Source organism: Rhinolophus ferrumequinum, chromosome 15 (assembly GCF_004115265.2).
Source record: "Rhinolophus ferrumequinum isolate MPI-CBG mRhiFer1 chromosome 15, mRhiFer1_v1.p, whole genome shotgun sequence".
NCBI classification, from domain to species: Eukaryota; Metazoa; Chordata; class Mammalia; order Chiroptera; family Rhinolophidae; genus Rhinolophus; species Rhinolophus ferrumequinum.
This window is the reverse complement of record NC_046298.1, coordinates 40,044,721-40,063,101: the sequence shown is the minus strand read 5'-3', so window position 1 is coordinate 40,063,101 and position 18,381 is coordinate 40,044,721. Positions and strand designations below refer to the sequence as shown.

The 18,381-nt window shown below is 56.7% G+C and overlaps 1 protein-coding gene across 12 annotated transcripts in view; it reads left to right on the top strand.

Moving 5' to 3' along the window:
* The first annotated feature begins 1,764 nt into the window (after positions 1-1,764).
* POU2F2 (POU class 2 homeobox 2) overlaps positions 1,765-18,381 on the top strand; it is a 34,240-nt gene continuing 17,623 nt past the window's right edge. For 3 of the 12 annotated variants that reach the window (XM_033129175.1, XM_033129173.1, XM_033129181.1), the window contains exons 1-6: positions 1,769-1,847; positions 9,376-9,441; positions 9,546-9,580; positions 9,715-9,771; positions 12,782-12,964; positions 13,200-13,448. In XM_033129175.1, coding sequence (XP_032985066.1) covers positions 1,781-1,847; positions 9,376-9,441; positions 9,546-9,580; positions 9,715-9,771; positions 12,782-12,964; positions 13,200-13,448 — 657 coding nt within the window. In that variant the 5' untranslated portion in view covers positions 1,769-1,780. Of the gene's footprint in view, positions 1,848-9,198; positions 9,263-9,375; positions 9,442-9,545; positions 9,581-9,714; positions 9,772-12,781; positions 12,965-13,199; positions 13,449-18,381 lie in introns of those variants that run through there. The other 9 variants (XM_033129179.1, XM_033129183.1, XM_033129184.1 and 6 more) reach the window with 6 other exon arrangements.

Below are 18,381 nucleotides of genomic sequence, written 5' to 3'. Positions count from 1 at the left end.
CAAATACAGCTTTAAGACAAGGCTCCAGTACCCTACTGCCACCAGACTGCTATCCCAAAGACCCTTCTGTATAGAAATCCTGCATCAAAGTATGGACTGGGAGGCAGGAGGTCTGAGTTGGAGCCGGGTTGGTGCTGTGTGATCTCGGGCTTTTCTCAGTGAAACGGTCTTTATAATATGGGATGTTGTGGAGTGTACACAGCTGGGAACTGTTCTCTCTGCCAGCACATGGAAGGACTGCTGGTTATTCCCATCCAGGGGGCCTGCCTGCCTGGGAGTGTCTGGGTGCAGCCGGAAGGGCACTCATGAAGGTTTGCCTGTGTGATCTCCTTCGTGAGTGTGCATGGGTGTGAGTGTGAGCAGACAGAGAGATAAGTGCCCTGTCTGGGCACATATGTGTGTATGTGCCCTTGTGCCCAGGTTTCCACGTGAGGGAACAGAGGGGGTGTCTGAACACGAGAGTGAGGGAGGGTGGGCGGGGGGGGGGGTGGTGTTGGGGTCTGTGTGTCTGCGTGCACGCACACACACGTGTGTATGTGTGATTGAAAGCAAAAGAGAGAGAGAAGTCCTGGGGTCCCTGTGTAGAAATACTTGAGTGTATGTGTATGTGTGTGTATGTGTATGTGTGGGGGGAGCGGTGAGTCCAAGCGTCGTTGCGCGCGCGTGTGTGGTTTGGAGGGGGGGGTCCCCCAGCGTGGGTCGCAGCGAGTCCTGCGGGGGCCCGGGGAGGGCGACCGGGCTGTGTGGAGGCGCCGGGCAGCCCGGTAGCCTCGGACCGGGCAACAGGAGGAGGAAAAGGACAGTGGCTCCGCCGCGCCTTTGTCTGCGCCGCCGTGCGCCGGGAGTCCGGCGCCTTTGTGTGACCCTCGCAGGTGTGCGCGCGGGGGCGGAGGGGGAGTAGGCCGGGAGGGGAGCGAAGGGAGGGGCGCCCTCCTTCGCCACCGGCCCCGCCCTTCGGCCCATTGGGTGGGCACTGCCGCCCTCTGGCGGGCGCGGAGCGAAGCGCTGGGCCGCGAGCGCCGCGGCGCGAAGATCCAGCCGGCTTCCAGGGGACCCGGCGCCTGCACCGGAGCCGCCTCGGCGCCTGTATTTGCCCTGTGGCCGACTTCTTGCCGCTCCAGGGCAAGGGCCTGACCTGCCGCCCGAACTGCCCACGGGCGCCACTTCCTTTCAGTGGTGGCCCCGGTTGCCTCACCTGAGAACAGGTGCGCGGCAGTGTCCACCCTCCCCACAGCTGCGCCGAAAACCCACCGCGAACGCCACCCCCTGCTGTGCTTCTGGGCTCTGGCTTTTGGGAAGGCCACCTCACCTCCCTGGTCCTCAGTCTTCTTATCTGCTAAATGGGGCAAATAGTGATTGCTTTAGGAGATGATGCTGTCAAGTGTGAGGTGCAGGGTCTCGCACTGGCAAAGTCCCATGCTCCAAATACGTATAGCCAGTGTTGTTGTTGTTGTTGTTGTTGTTGTTGTTATGGGTCCACCTGCTCTCCCAGGCCCACACACCCTGTTCCAGATGTGTTTCCCCCGATGGAAGTTGCAGGGAGACGGGCAACTGCTGCAGGCACCTCCTGGAGGCACCGCTGTGGAAGTCAGGCCTTCCAGCCTGCTTGGCCTCTGCCCCAGTACCCCCACTTCCCCAACACACACGATTTGGGGTCACTGCCTGCTGGGGTGGGCCTTCGCCAGGGTATTTTCCCTTCCGTAGGGGGCGGGCCCTGTGGTTTCCTCCCAGGGTGACTTCCGCCGGCAGAGAAGGCTTGGCCCCCAGAGAAGGCGGGGAGATGACACAGTTGTTCCCCCAGCCCTGCGGGGCGGGCAGCATGGTTCACTCCAGCATGGGGGCTCCAGGTAAGGGGCCGGCGCCACTGCCAGGGAACACGGGCAGCTCCTTGGGGTGTGTCCTGCTGTGCCCATCTCTGGCCTGCCCTGCCCTTCCTCCTTAGCTGTCTCCTCTACCCTTTCACTCTGCACCTCAGCAGTTCCCCCTTTCCCACCCTGGGTCCCCTCCCCCAGCTCCTCTTTCCTTTCCCCTACCATCTCAGACACCTGGGGGCTTCCGACCTCTTCTTCCCATCTCTGCCGCCTGTTCTGAAGGCTCTGGGGGAGGGGATGCAACCTGGGGTTGGTAGGAGGCTCTTAGAGGACCAGTGGGTGGTGGACATGAATGCTCCTGAGTGGGCACTGAGTTGCTGCGAGTTGCCGGACATTTGAATGTGTGCATGCCTGTGTGTGCACATGTGAACGGTAGTCCTAAGTCTTCTGAATGTGACTGTCATGTGTCTGTGTGTGAGGGAGAGTGGGGGCTGTTGTGTGTGGCATTGTGGGGGTACCTTTGGCAAGGATCTCTCGGCTCCCTCACTTCATTTGCTCAGATGTCACCTCCTCAGGGAGGCCTTCCCTGATCTCCCTATCTAAACTGGCAACGAATCCCGCCGTTTTCGGCCCCCTTGCCCTGCTTTCTTTTCTTCACGGCATTTGTCTCCACCTGAAGATTTATTATATGTCTGTGTGTTTATTAACTGTCTCCCTCCCCCACCCCGCCCCGCAAATGTCAGTGGACTGAGTGAACATTCTGCGCAGGCACCACAGAAGGCGATTTGGGTTTGTTGGCTCATTTGGTATAATGTGTCTATCTCTGCATAATGATACTTACGTCTCAGCAGTGCTGACGGGAGAGGTAAATGAGGTAGTACGTGAAAATGCTTAAAACAGTGTCTGGAACACAGCAGTCGTCAGTAGTTCACAATTGTTTTATTTGTGGCCGTATAGGTGTGACTGTGGGTATGTGTCACGTTCATAGGTGTCTGTGGGGATGAGTCCGTTTGGTGTGTGCTGTCCTGTGTACATCAGACACCCGGTTTGCAGGCATCCCTGTGGCCTTTCATCAACATGTATTCATTCGGCAGTTCTGTGCTGGGTATTGGAAACACAACTGAATACAGCTTTCGTTCTGTCCTCCTGGAGTCCCTGGTCCAGTGGGGGAGACAGATCTGTCACCAGACAGTGGAGAAGACACAGGCAGAGGGGTCAGGGCTGGGATCTGGAGGCACAAGGGACTGTGAGAGCCCATAAGATTTGCCCGGTTCAGCCAGTCAGGGATGTCAGGGAAGGCTTCCTGGAGGAGGGGATGTCTGTGCTGAGATGTGAAGGACGAGTGGGTGTGAGCAAGAGAAAAGGTGAGGAGGGGGTTGAGATGGGAGGAAGATACATTGCAGGCTGGCATATGACTATTTATCGAGGGGACCGTGTGCAAATGTCTGTGTGTGTGCTCCCACAGTGGACACACACCCGGGCTTCTACACACACATGCGGGCTGCCCCACCACTGACTCATCCCTGTCTGGGGTTGGATGGAGGTCTCGTACGTGCCAGGCACTGGGTTAGCCCCTTTCCGTGGGATTTCTCACAGAACTGCCCTGCCTGGGAGGCCCGCCCTGGGCTCCCCTGCCTGGACAGGAAGGAATACATAGTGTGGCCTTGGGCAGATCCCTTCTGCTGCCTGGTCTTGGGCTCCACATCTGCAAACTGGGTTCAGGGGTCCACCTCCCAGGGTGAGGTGGCTGTAGGCATGTTAGTATGTGTACATTTGTGTGTGTGTGTGTTCTATCTTCATGAGCTGGGTGTACCTGTGGACGCACATCTGTGTCTGTCTGTATAGCTGTCTGTGGGTGATTCTGGATGTGTGAGTGTGTGCATGTCTGTGTGTGCGTCTGAGTGACCTGGGTGTGTGCGTGTGCATGTCTGTGTGTCTGTGAGTGACTCTGGGGTGTGAGTGTGTACATGTCCTTGTGCATCTTTGTGCCCTGGGTGTGTATGTGCACACCTGTACCCATCTGTGTGTGTGTGGGGGGGTGACCCTGGATGTGTGTGTGTGTAAGCGCAGGTGTGCACACTTACGTCTGGGTGCTTTGCCTGTCTGCTGCGTCGTTGTGTCTGGGCCTATGTCTCCATCTGTACGCGTTCCTGTCTGGATCTGTGCACAGCCGACCTTGCGTGTGTTTGCAGGTCTCCATCCACGTCTGGGGCCCTGCGCGCTGGTGTGTGTGCTGTGGCAGTTCTTGCCTGTTGTCAGCACAGCTATGGGGCCACATCTCTTGTTGCGTCCGCCCGTATCTCCATCCCTCTCTCCTGACAGCTCAGAAGTGTTCACTCCCTTGAGGCCATGCAGGGACAGCTGTGGGGCTGAGGGGGTGTGAGGTGCAGCTCCTGGGGAGGCCATGCTAGACCAGCTGGGCCCACAGTAGTTCCCGGCAGCAAAGAACCTGCCCACAGGGGCTCCCAGGCCAAGTCTTGATTGAAGCCGGCTGTGGAGGCAGGGGACCCAGGGGACAGGCCAAGCGGGACCAGGAGGGGTGAGGGGCAGCCCTTGGGCCCTCTATATTTAGCCCCATTTTCGGTAAGTGCTAACGAGAAGCTGACCCAAGTCTGCTAAAACTGGCGGGGGGAAATGCAGAGGAGAAGTGAAAGTCGGGGAGGGAGGGGCGAGGAGGGGTGCGCAGAGTCCCTGGCCTGGGGCAGTCGGGGGCAAGCGAGTGTGAGGCCAGGGGTGTGAGCAGCCCTGGGTGATTTTGACTCTGGGATGGTGGGAATCAAGGGGCCCGTAGGGTTGTGCACCGCTTTCACCTCCCCTCCCCTCACCCATCCTGCTAAAAAGTTACACACCACCTGGGATGGGAGAAGGGCGGGGATTGGCGGGGATAACCAATCCACCTTTCTGTAGGAATGAGGCTTTGAGAGGGGCTTTTGAAGTTTCCAGGGGGCAGGAGTACATTAGACTCCCCCAGGGTGGGGGAGGGGGGCTTTAAAAATCCGATACCCAGGTCGCACCCTGTGCCAGTGAAATCAGTATCTGGGGTGGGATAGGGCGTGGGGCAGCCTGGCCTGGGCCCAGGAGACAGCCTGCAGGGAGGGCGGCTCAGCAGCCTCTTGACTGAATCGCCGGTCACTCGAGTCTCCACTAAGGCGTCATTGGATGTGGCTTCCTGGTGGAAATGGCATCTTCTTAATTCATCCTTGGTGGCGATGATTTGATGGCACTGTTTTCTCAGGTTGGGCTCTGATGGAGGAGGAGGAGAGCAAGAGAGGCCTGGACAAAGGGCAGCACTGGCCGTTTTGCCGTCTGCCCAGCCAAGGGCAGCAGGGTTGCACAGCTGTGTGTGTGGGGTGGGATTAGGTTGAATAAGGGAAACAGAGTGGCGGAAATGTCCCCTCAAATCACAGGTGCCTTTCCAGCCACTATCTCTGCAGAGGGGAAGTTACCTTAAAGGTATAGGTTGGAATTGCTTGGGGATTGGGGCTGAGGGTGGAGGTGTCAAGTGACAGCATGGGGTGGGGCTTGTTTGGGACAGGACCTGGTCCTGGTCCCTTGGAGATTCTTCCACGCATTTATTCCCAGCCTGTGCAGTGATGATGACTCCAGCCTGGGCCCTATGGAGTTCACAGTCTGGGGCTGGGGGTCACAGCCTGGGGGTCACAGCCTGGGTGGTCAGGGTGTATTGGGAGCAGGGACGGGGGGAACCCAGAGGAAAGAGACACTGACCACTTGGGGAGTCAGGGAGGACCTCACAGAGGGGGTGATTTGTGAACCTTAGAGAAGAGCAGGAGTTTGCTGGTAGAGAAGGAAAAGGTCTCCCCAGGCCAGAGGAGAGCGGAGGCAACGGCCTAGACGAAGGAGATGAGGACTTGGGGCCACCCTTGTTCATTTAAACCACATGCCTATGCTGGGTAGTGTCAGGGACCCCAAGATGAGTCAGATCGGGGAGACATACTGGGGCCCAGATGCTACAGCCTCTAGGATGGTGACAAGGGGAGATGACGGGTCAGGGTGGAGGGAGCAGGGGACAGACATCTGGGGGCATCTGGTGGTGACTTCATAGAGGACGGAGCCTTCAGGACGGAGTCCTGAAGGATGAGTAGGAGACCAACCAGGTGGACAGGGTGGAGAACAGCATTCCAGGCAGAGGGACCAGCCCTGTGACAAGGTCTAGGAAACACTTGTTAAGTGTCAGAGACAGCAGGACAGAGGCAGGAACAAGAGACAGAGCTGCAGGGAGGGCTGTTCGGCAGACATTTTTCTGAGCTGGGTGATGCCAGGGACCCAGTGATGAGTCAGACCCAGCTCGACCCGCTGGTCTGGTGGGAAAGGACCGGGACAGAGATGGCCACAGCCCTGTGGGCTTGGGGCTAGGACAGTAGGAGGGCACAACTGTGGGAGGCTGTATTAGTCTACGAAGGCTGCTGATAAATAGCACGGACTGGGAGGCTTAAACAACAGAAATGCATTTTCTCATAGTTCTAGAAGGTAGAAGTTCAAGGTCAAGGGGTCAACAAGGCTGGTTTCTTTTGAGACCTCTCTCCTTCACTTGGGGTGGCATCTTCTCCCTGTGTCTTCACCTCGTGTGTGTCTCTGTCCCAATCTCCTCTTCTTGTAAGGACACCAGTCATACTGGATTAAGGCCCACCCTAATGGTCTCATTTTAACTTAATTACCTCTTTAAAGACCCCATCTCCAAATATAGTCACATTCTGAGGTCCTGGGAGGTAGGGCTTCAACATATGAATGTCGGGTGACACAACGCAGCCCATAACAGAGACCAAGGATGAGCCACTCTGGCGTGGGAGGTCGGAGGCTGCCTGGTCTGTTGGCAGCAGAAGCATTCGCCAGCTAGGTGGGGAACAGAGAAGTTGCGAGGTCTGGACTCCCCACCAAGCAGAACCCCCAAGCAGAAGGAGATGCCTGGTGTGGTTGAAGAGCATGATGCATGAGTGGTTAGAGATGGCAGTGGAGGGTGGCGGGGACCACACCCCAAAGGCCAGGCCAAGGAGCCTGGGCTTTTCTTGGGGAGACGGGGAGTCCGGAAAGGGTTCAGGGCGAGAGAGCACTGGGTGTGGGAAAGGTCTGCCTGGGGCACTGTGGACACTGGCTGGAGGGAGGGGTCAGGGACCGGGCCGGGGTGGGGGTTTCGGGGATGCTAGGAGGGGTGGGATGTAGGGGTGCGTGAGGGTTAGCGGGTGCCTGAAGCAGGGCCGAGGCCGGGAGGGTTAGAGGCAGCATCAGGCACGACTCCTCCTTTGATGCCCAGGGTCAGAATAGGGCGTCCTTGCAGTTCCCTTTGTGTCACTGGGTGCCCCATCCCCAGTGCTCAGAAACAGGGCCCTACCCTTTCCAGCCTCGTCTCCCTAGGACTACATGCTGGTTTGTTCTTTTCTTTTCTTTTTTAGCTTTTACATGTTTTCTTTTCTGTGTGTGAAAACATAACATAGGTATAATAAAGTGCTCCGATTTTAAGTGTACTTCCTGATGAGTTTTTACACGTATACAGACCCACGTAACCACCAAACAGATCAAGATATAAAACATTTCCAACCCCTACAGCCTTCCTCCTGCCCTTTCCCGGTCAGCACCCCTCAGAGGTACCCAGGTGTCTGGCCTTGATCATCTGATATCATCTTGCCTGTTTCTGAGCTTTGCCTAATTGGAGTCCTACTGTCTGTCTGCTTTTATGTCTGATGTCTTTCCCTCGCTGTCATGCCTGCGAGCTTCAGTGGTATGTGATGTACTTCAGTCTTTCCGCCCCACTGTGGAGTGTTCCACTGTATGGACATACCACATTTTGTTGATCCATTCCCCGTTGACCGGCCCTTGAGTTATTTCCATTTTGGGGCCGTCATGAGAGGGCTGCTGGGAACATGTGTGCCCGTGGGCACCGGTGGGCAGGATGCCCGGGAGTGGTCGTGCTGGGCCATTGGGAGGGGGCACCTCTTAGCTTTCCTGACTTGTGCTTGTATCGATGTACACTCCCATCAGGAGTGTGTGACCTGGATTCTTAATCAGGACTTTTAAACCCCAGTGGCGTTTCGTGTCCGGTAATCCTCAGTCGCAAAATTCCTGGACTTTTTTTCCCGTTGTTGAGGACGTCCCAGCTCTCTCTTTAGCTGGCCTTCTTAAAACGTCCTGGGTGTAGAGCACATTAGAGTTGGACAGCTCCTGTGATAAGTTGGGGTCACGGTTTACGTGGGGATTTGAAGTGACTTGTTGGGGGCACTTTTGGGTCAGAGTCAGGGTCATGAGTAAGGTCTGAGGCCAAACTGGGAGTCAAGCCCCAGTGAAGGACTTGGGCCATGTGGATGGGAATTGGCATCCAGGGTGGGTAAGGAGATGGAGAACAGGTCAGGCAGACGCCCAGATTTGTGTGGGCATCTAGGACCAAGAAGCGCTAGGCCTCAGTGGGTGTCCGGGTGAGCTTCCTAGGGGTGGTTATTGGAAGCCATGACTGGGGTTCATTCGCCCGTAGCAGCCCTGACTAGAAGTGGGAACCCTGGAGTCATGGAGACCGAGGTCCAATCAGGGCACCTCTGCTGTCTCGGTGTGCTCTTAGGGAGGTGACACTCTCAGAACTCAGTTTCCTCCTCTGTGAAGTGGGGGTAATATCAGCACCGACTGCTGACATGAGTTCAGAGTCTTACTTAGCACTGTGCTTGGCACGGGTAAGCACTCGCCTTTCCCTAGTCAGCATCAGAGTGCTGAGAGGACAGGGCACTGGTCTCCATTGGTTTTTGTCCCCTGGTGCCAGCTTGCTGCTTGCCACCTCCCCTTGGCCACCACCTTTCATTTCCAGGCTCTGTGGAAAGGGATTGCATTTTAGGGGCCGGGGATCTGGGTGGGATTTGGGCATGCGATTGGGATTCAAGGCTGACGTCCCAGGTAAGGTCTAGGATTAGGTTCAAGGACAAGGTCAAGGGCAGAGTCAGATGGAGTTGGAGCTGGAGTTAGTTACCAAGGTCAGAGTGGGGCTGCTAGGCTTGTGCACTGAATACAAGAAGGGAGGCTGGTGGGAGTGAAGTGTGGACAGGAAAGTGGTGGGCCGGGGGAGGGGGCCGGCGGGCGGCTGAATCACACCTAGAGATCTGAAGACTCGCTCCTTTGGGGATGCTGCACTCCCGTCACACTCCCCAGGCCCCACTCAGAATGGAAAACATGCCTCAGCCGAAACCTGGTGAGGCAGGACGGGCGCCTGGGCGGCAAGCCTGAGCAACGGGCCCAAGGCTGACTTGTCCCCTGGAGCATCAGCAACCTTCTCAAGACCACCATCTGCCTTCCACCCTGCCCCAGGGCCTGCCTGGGGCAACCCTCCTTGTGCACCTTCTAGAGGGTGAAAGGATCAGGGATGGTCCCTCGGCCTGAAGGCCCCCTCTCTTGTCCTCCCAGAGAAAGACAGGGGCCTAGGACGGAGGGCATGTCTCCTGGAAAAAGACACTTGCAAGGTGGTCAGGGCTGGGGAGGATTTGGGGACGGGCTGTGGTGGTGCTGGAGGAGGCACCGAGAGCCCTCCTGCTTCCCCTCCCTCACCCCACGTCCATCCCTTCTCTGTCCCCAGAAATAAGAATGTCTAAGCCCCTGGAGGCCGAGAAGCAAGGTCTGGACTCCCCGTCAGAGCACACAGGTGTGTGGGAAAGGAGCAGGAAGGCAGAGGGTGGGCAGGGGGCGGGTGTGGTGGGGAGCTTCGGGGGTGGCTGGTGAAAACCCGCCTTTTCCTTCTCGTTGCAGACACGGAAAGAAATGGACCGGACACTAACCACCAGGTCAGGAGGGAGGAGATGAGCAGGAGGGGTTGGGAGGGGGAGAAGGGAGAAGAAGGGTGCTCTGTGGGGAAGACGGGTGTCAGAAGCTGCTTCATCTCACTGTTCCCATCTCCACCCCAACTTTCTTTTTGCAGAATCCCCAGAATAAGACCTCCCCATTCTCCGTGTCCCCAACTGGCCCCAGCACCAAGGTAAGCACCTATCAGAGCAGCCAGGGCAGGGGGAGGGGAAGTGGTATCCTGTGATGGTGGCAGTTGCATCTGGGAGAGGGCTCTGCAGGCCTGCCGTGGGCCGGGGACTGAGGGGGCACTGAGCCCTGGTACCCTGGTGACAAGGCTCCTCCCGCCCCTTCTCACCCTTGGGCTCCCGCCCCAGGCCTGTGACTCACCCTGGCTCCTTCCCCTTCCCTGGGGGGTGGGGGTGGCCAGGGAAATCCCCCCCAGAGCCCCAGGGCGATGAACAACAGGAAGCCGAGGGCCCCACCCCCATCCCAACTTCCCTGACCAAACAGGGGCCTGCCCCACCCCACTCCCTGCCCCCTAACACACACACTCAGGGGTGGACGATGGGAGGCTGCCGGGGGCAGGGGGAGCCAGACCCAGTGAGGATGGCGGGGAGGGCGGGGCTGGGGAGATGCTGTAAGAGAGGACCATGGCGAGACTGGAAGTGGCCAGACGGCAAATCCCAAATGCAGACAGGGCCCTGCTGCTGGTCACTGCTGGGTTCCCGAGAGTCTGGGGCCCAGGTCTCTACCCTCCAGCCTGGGAGGGGCACAGCTGGCAGGGCCAGAGGCCTCAAGGCAGCACAGGGCAGGGGCGAGGGAGCATGGGCAGGACTCCTGACCCCGACTAAAGGTGGCGGAGGGATGGGGTGGGGGGCTTGGAACTGCTCTGTGACCTTGGGAAAATCACTTCCCCTCTCTGGGCTTCTCAGTTTCCTCTTCTCTAAATGGGGGAGGGGCTGTCAGATTAGATGACTTGTGAGGTCCCTTCCACAGCTGGTGCGCCTTGATGCCCCGTGATGGGCAGGTATCTTATCCTGACTGGATTGGACAGGGACCAGGGAGGTCCCTCCCTGATCTCAGGCTGGGCTCTGGCCTTGGCCCTCAGAGCGTCCATCTCCCCCCCACCCCCCACCCCCGCCAGCTGAATCTTTGCAGCCTCTCCCAACCCCACAGCAGCCCTGCTTCTCTGTGGGGAAACCACCGGGGCCTAGGGAAGGAAGGGTTTTTGCTCCCGTCCGTCCGTCCGGGCCTGGGCCCTGGTTCCCCGGGGTAGCCTGAGGCAGAGAGGTGGCTGCCTTTTACTCCCAAGGTATATCCACACCGCTGTCAGGCTTTGCCTCTCTGTCCGCTCCATCACTTCTGCTGTCAGTCTTTCCTGAACTGCAAGGATTCATGTGCTCCCATCATGGTTTCAGACAAATCGACATACCTCCATGTACAATAATTTACATCATAACTTTGTTAACTGGCTCAATTTTAAAAAAACATTTTATTGTGGGAAATGTGAAGCAGATAGTAGAAAGGAGAGGATAATGAAAATAAATCCCCAGGTTCCCATCAATCAGCTTCAACAATTACCAACTTATGAACTGGCTTGCTCTTTCAACAGCTGAAATAAATGTGTTTTTAAATGGAAATTTCACGAATGGAAAACCAGAATCACTTGCCATGGAAATAAATACAATGATTATTAAAATGTACCCAGAGACTCTTGCCTACGGAAGGGTCTAAGCCTGAGGTCTGTTCTCCCTTTGTTAAAAAGGGGACATTAGCCAATGTTGGCAGGTGTTAGAGACATCCTAGCACCTAACAAAGACTTTCTTAAGAGAACCAGAAAGAATGTGAGAGCTCAGAAGGAATAGTGTTCTCAGCATGGCTCTCGATGTTGTTGTTGTTGTTTTACTTTTAATTAAAATATGACACACACATAGGTCCTCAGTGTACAGCTCTGCGGATTTTCACAAACGGAATAGCCGTGTCCTCACCACCAGATCAAGAAGCAGAACACAACCAGACTTCCAGAAAGCCCTAATTCCCCACCAGGGACAGCCACTGCTCCGGTTTCTGGTAGTCGCTGTTGTTTCATGCTGCACCCTCTGTCCTCCTTAAACTTTCTGACATTCGTACCCCATAGTGGGGGTCACACCACTTCCCTTCTATTATGTGGGGCTTCCCGGGCCTCTGCCTGTCTCTGTTCATCTCAGTCTGCATTCCCGATGCCATGCCCCTGCCAAGCCACGGTGTCAGCGTGAACAAGTTGCTTTTCCTCTTTGGATCTCTTTTGCAAAATGGTGCTGGGACATTGGGCCAAAGGATGATCCCGAGTGTCCCCTCGAGGCCTGACAGTGGGTGATTCATCAAGCCGTGCCTCCTCCCACTCCCACGGGTCCGTTACCAGCAGACCCCACGGGCAGCCGACTGTTGTCTAGCTCTTTATCTAGGTGAGGGAGGGGCCGGGCCTGCTCTGGGCTGGTCTGTCCTGTGTTTGGTGTGAGATACATCCACATCCTACGGGGACATGAGGAAGGGCTCGGTGGGCTTCAGGGGTGCAGGCTGACAGCGGGCAGCACCCGGGCCACCTCAGGCCTGCAGGGGTGCTTTGCTTGTCCTGCCAGCGTTTTTGCTTTAGGTTTTTGCAGGAGCAGAGCAGGAGCTGGGCAGACCTCCCCTTCAGGGGCGGGCACACTCTCTCCATCCCACTGTCCACTTCTGCCCGGTCACCCATTTGTGCTGTCTGCCTGGTTCCGTCTGCATGGGAATTCATGGCCCATGTTCTAAAGCAGGCTTTTTTCTTTTTTTTTTAAATATCCTAAGACCCTTTCTTCCAATAAAGTCTTACTCTATTGGACCAATGAGAGATGTACCTCTGGCTGCAGCAGAGGAGAGCTGTGGGACCCACACCCCCTTATTTGAGGTTCCAGGGCCCCATGGCATCATTTTTCATTTCACAGATGGGGAAACTGACTCCCAAGAGGGGAAAGGTGCTCTCCCAAGGTGGCCCTCTCCTGTAGGCAGTTTGGGTGCAGGGGTTATGGTGGCCCAACTGACTGAGGGGGAAACTGAGGCCACAGGGATGGCCTGAGCCCCCAGTCAGTGCAGGGTCTGGCCTCTGTGCCCCGGCCGCTGCGCCCTGGCCGCTGCTCCTGTGCAGCCCGAGGCTGCTGTTGCCACACTCGTGCCCTCTCTTTGGTTCGCAGGTGGGCATTCTCTCTGGCCTCCACTTAACATTCTGGGGTCCCGGACCCTGCCTCTCTCCCCCCCAGATCAAGGCTGAAGACCCCAGTGGTGACCCAGCCCCAGCGGCACCCCCGCCCCCCCAGCCGGCTCAGCCACATCTGCCCCAGGCCCAGCTCATGCTGACGGGCAGCCAGCTTGCTGGGGTAAGTACTCGGGGAGGACGGGGACAAGGCACAGGCCAGCTGCCTCCATCTGTCACAGGACTAGTGGCCTGAGTGTCCTGCCAGAGCCACGGCCGCTGTCTCCTGCCTGCCTCTTGCCCTCCTCCACCTCCTGGAAGACTTGCCCCCTAAGCTGTCTGGCTCAGGCACTAACCCCTCTCTGCCTTCTCTGCTCCTCCCCACGCCCCCCTGCGCCCCTGCCGCCCCGCCCCCACAGCTCACGGCGCTGATGCCGGCTCAGCAGCAGCTCCTCCTGCAGCAAGCGCAGGCCCAGCTCCTGGCCGCCGCTGCCGCCGCCGCCGCCTCCTCTTCCTCCTCCTCTTCTTCCTCCTCCTCTGCCTCCTCCTCGACCTCGCAGCCCCCAGCCTCCTCTGGGGGAGGCGACCTGCCACCACCACAGCCTGCCAGCCAGCCCCCCGGGACCCCACAGCTCACCCTGTCCCAGCCCATCCAGCTCACAGCACAGGTAAGGGCAGCCCAGAGCATAACCCTGCACAGAGGGCCCGCTCCCCGCAGGGCCTGACTGCCACGGGCCAGGCAGCTCCCAGCAGCGCAAGGAAGCCTTGGGAGACGCCGCCCGTCTCGCAGAACTGCACAGTGAGGCTGAGGCAGGACGTTCTGCACGGGATGGAGTGCCCAGCTGAGCGCTTTCTGTGCATCTGGCTGAGGGTTCACACCACCTGGGAGCTTGGCATGTCATCCTCCATGTACAGGGGAGGAAAGCAGGAGTCACGCCCTCAGCGGTACCTGCGTGGGTACAAACCGAAAGGCAGAAACTCAGAGTTAGCCGGCCACGTCATGTCCCCTGGCTCAGCCAGCGGGCGCTCTTTCAGAAAAGGAGTTGGAAATGCTGCGTCCTCTCTCCTCATTCTGGAGACTTCTGGTGTATGTCAAATCCTGAGTTAGGGGCTGTATTAGTTTCCTACGGTTGCCATAACAAAGTTCCACAAACTGCGTGGCTTAAAACAACAAAAATATATTGTCTCAGACCAGAAGTCCAAAATCAAGGTGTCGGCAGGGCAGGACTGTGCTCTCTCTGAAGGTTCTAGGGGAAAATCCCTTTTTGCCTCTTCCAGCTCTGGAGGTGCCGGAAATCCTGTGTCTTGTAGATGGATGGTTCCAATCTCTGCCTCATTGTCACGTGGCCATCTTCTCTCTGTGTGTATCTTTGTGTCCAAATTTCCCCTTCTTATAGGGACACCAGTCATTGGATTAGGGCCTACCCTCATAACCTCATGTTGACTTCATTACATTTGCAAAGACCCTATTGCCAAGTAAGGTCATATTTACCTGCACCAGGGGTTGTGGCTTCCAATGGATCTTTCTGGGGGCACACACAATGCAGCCTATGACAGTGGCCAACAGATTTCCCATAAGGCTCGTCAGCAGCAGAAGCAGGGTAGGAGCTGGGCAGGCTTCCCCTTCATGGGCCGGCTCTCCCCAGCCCACCCTGTACGCACCTGCCCACATTACGCGTTTTTGCCATCTGCCTGGTGGTTTCCGTAAACATTTGAGTCTGTGGCCCACACCCCCTTATTTGAGGTTCCAGGGCCCCATGGCATCATTTTTCATTTCACAGATGGGGAAACTGACTCCCAAGAGGGGAAAGGTGCTCTCCCAAGGTGGCCCTCTCCTGTAGGCAGTTTGGGTGCAGGGGTTATGGTGGCCCATCCAAGGCGATGAAGGTCCTGAGAAGCCCTACAGCAAGGAGCCCTGTTTAACTTCCCTTAGCCTGGCGTTTCCTTCCCACGACTGCTCTACAGATCGCTTTCTCTCTCTCTCTCTCTTTCCACCCCATTCCATGGAACCCCTGGGCAGATGCTGCTACACCAGGGAGCTGTCCAGCGCCCATGGGACTGTTCCCTTGACAGAATTCTGCTTCCAATGGGCCTTTCCGCTTCTGAGCAGTGCTCCCATTTGGGACTAGTCTTCACACTGAGCTGGTACCTGCCTCCTTAGAGCTTCCTGCCCCTGGGCCTGGTTCTGCAGAAACCCTCAGAGCCATCTGTGCCTGTGGCTCTGTGCTGGCCCTTCCAATTGTAGCCTCCTAATGCCAGGCTCGCCACGGTAACTGTAACTAGAGTCTGTTGGGTGCCACCTTGGTACCAGGCACTGTGCTAATGTGGCCGCCTTGGACCCACAAATCCCCAGGGCCAAGGCTCTGAGGGGCTAAGTAACTTGCCTGCTCCAGATCACACTGTGAGCACGAGTGGCAGAGACAACATGGGGCTCCAGGGCTGCAATGACACGATCCAGGGCTGCTGTCTTTAGCAGGGGGACGTGTGTCCTGCCCTCCTACCCTGACCACCAGAGACCCCAGCAGCAGGGGTTCCATTTGCCTCGTAGCACACACAGCTCTTCATGGAACAACACAAGGCTCGGGGCTCCTTCCTAGATTTCAAATCTTGGTGTCCCTGCTCTTATCCATTTTTGCACCTGGAAGTCAGCTCCCCCCCTTCCCTGGACAGCTCCTCTTCCTCCAGGCTCCAGCTCAGGAGCCCACACCTCCAGGAAATCTTCAGTGCCATCCCTCCCTCTAGCCGGTTTGATTTTCTGTCTCCTGTCTCCTCTGGGGTCCCGCAGCCTATGCCTCTCCTTCTGCTACAGCCCTGATCCCCCACGGCTGCGTCCACATATGCCTGTGGAAATATCTGCTGAGGAAACAAAGGTGACAGGGAGGGGGAAGGGCAGCCTAGTGCAGACGGCGTGGCCATGCCCTCCTGTGTGCAGCAGCTACTCCTAGTGTTCATGCACCCCTGAGGCCATGTCCCCCAGGCCGACCCTCTGCCACCTGCTGCCCCGCCAGGCCTGATTCTCAAGGTCTCCTGAACCCCACGCTGCCAAAGTCTTTCCTCTCTCTCCTTCTGCCCCAGCAGCCCTCAGCTCTCATCTTCCCCTGTCTGTCCTCTGCACATGTAAAGCTGGACCAGGTTTGTCTTCTGGGAGCTCCGTTGCCTGTAAGCTCTATCCCCGTAAGCTCTATCCCCGACAGACAAACCTGTATCCCGGGCTGCCCGCCCGCCGGGTGCCGTGCTGGGCCCAGGCTGCGGCAGGGACCATATTCCCCCTGCCCTGGCTACCCACTGTGGCCACAGCCAGCTTGACCCCTCTCCCCAGCCGTGCCTTGCGCCCACTGATTCCACATCCCAGGCCTGCTCAGCTCTGTCCTGCGGTCATTTCACAATCTCCCAGCCTCCTCTGTGTCAAGCCCTGGAGTGAGGCAGATCCATCCATGCTCCCGAGAGCTCCCGGCCTTGTAGGGAAATAGACACAACAATGAACTACTAGGAAACGGTTTTCTTGAAAAATACTAAGAAGGTCAAAAGCACCCATAACCTTATCACTTTAAAATTACAAAAAGTATGAAGGGGAAGTTCCCTGCCCCCCCCCCCCCCCCCCGTCCTTGTAATGCCAGCTTCCTAAGTAATGTCAGTGAAACAGTTTGGCAGGAACACTTCCTGCATTTTCCTAGCTTCTACAGATACGGGGATGATTATCATGCAATTTGATAATTTGTGTGTCCAGCACTCAGCACGATGCTTTCCACCAAGGGGGCTGCACGGGTGTTTACTGAATCAATGAGGGATGTTTTGCTGCGGCTTTTCAATCGAGAGCAGGCCAGACATCTCTCCAGGGGAGTCATTCAGAATGTCTGGGGTAGGGGTAAGCATCGATTGAAAATTTACATTAACTGTTAAAACATCATTTTGTATCTGGAGAGTGAAAAGAAAATCCCTATTTTCATAATATGACCACGGCAAATAGAGCTTGACAAAATCTTTTGGGCTGGTAGGACCTAGTAAATAAAGACTTCCTAGAGAAACCTACTAGATATGGCGAGAAAAGAAAGGTGACCTATGTCTGAGGGAGTCAGGGAGGAAGCAGTGTCTGAACCAAGGCCGGATAAATAGGAGTTTACCAGGTGGACAAGCTAGAGAAAAGGGTTTCAGGCAGTGGGAATAGGGAATTCAAAATGAGAGAGCAGGGTGAGCTCAGGGAGTTCGGGGGGTGGGAACCAGTGTTGGAAGACAGTGAAGGATGAGCTGGGAGTGTGTATCAGCCGGGCCACAGACCTACTCGGGCAGCTGAAAAGAAAAGGGAATATTTGGCTCAGATCACTGAAAAGGCCCAGGCTGGCAGGTCAGGCCTGACCCCAGGCATCTGCCTCCCTTTGCATTCTGGGGCCCGTTAACAGGGTGCCAGCACTTCTAGACTTGCAGCCACTCTGCCCAGGGACATAAAACACACCCACTGGCCAGGTTTGAGTCAGCGCCCTGGACTCCTGAGAAGGTGGGTTTGGCCTCACCTAGACCACCTGATCGGAGAGTGGGGGAGGGCAAGTCCCCAAAAGGAAGACAAGGGTCCTACTGCTTGAAGAAGGGGCAGCCAACCCACCCACCTGGAGGTGTGTGTCAGTGCACCCACCGGCCCAGGGGTCCAGGAGGCAGGCTGAGGTGTGCACTCCACAATTCCTGGGTTGGGATCTGCTGTTGCTGGTCTATCCTGGAATTTTAACATGAGGTAGCATGGATGTAACACGCACTCCGCATGTAGGTGGTTTTTCTCCCTATTGAATGGTTCTCTGTTTTGTGGTGTTCTGTTCCAAACCAGGACTTCCTGGGTTCCATGTAACAGGGCCAACCTCTAGGAGACAGGGGTACATCAAAGAGCCCATGCTAGAGACAGGCCACCTCTGTCCATGCTCTTTCCCCGCCCCCCACCGTTAGAGCTTCCCCTAGTGGAGTGACTGGAAAAACCATAGTCACTTATTCATTCAACTAGCACTTACTGAACACCGTGTGTATGCCAGGCACCCACTCATGGCCCTGAGGGGACAGTCGTGAACAAGGCAGAGGTGGCTGCCCTTAAGGACCTTATGTTCTAGTGGGGAGACAGACAGCAAGCAAGTAAACAAACCAGCAAAACAAGACAGTTTTAGAGTAAGTGTAATGAAGAAAATGAAACTGGGTGGTGCTGTAGAGGGAGGAAGCCACTTTTAATAGGGTGGTCAGGAAAAGTTTCACTGAGAAGGTGGCATTTGAGAGCCCGAATGAGTCAGTCACGAAGAAGCCTGGAGGAGAGCTTAGGAAAAGGCAACGGCAAGTGCAAAGGTCCTGAGGTGGAAACCAGCTTGACTTGTTCAGGGCACAGAGGAAGGTGGTACGGCTGGAACAAAGCGAATGAGTGGGAGACAAGTAAGAGGTGTGGGGGATGCAGGCAGGACCAGGCTTTGGGGGTCTCGTAGGGCCTGATGAAGGAGTTTGGAGTGTGTAAGTGTGATGTGACGCTGCTGGGGGTTTTAAACAGGTGAGGGGCGTGGCCCGATTGATCCTTGACAAAGCTCCCTCCAGCTGCCGGAGGGAGAATGGAGTAGAAGCGAGGAGCCCGCTGGAAAGTCC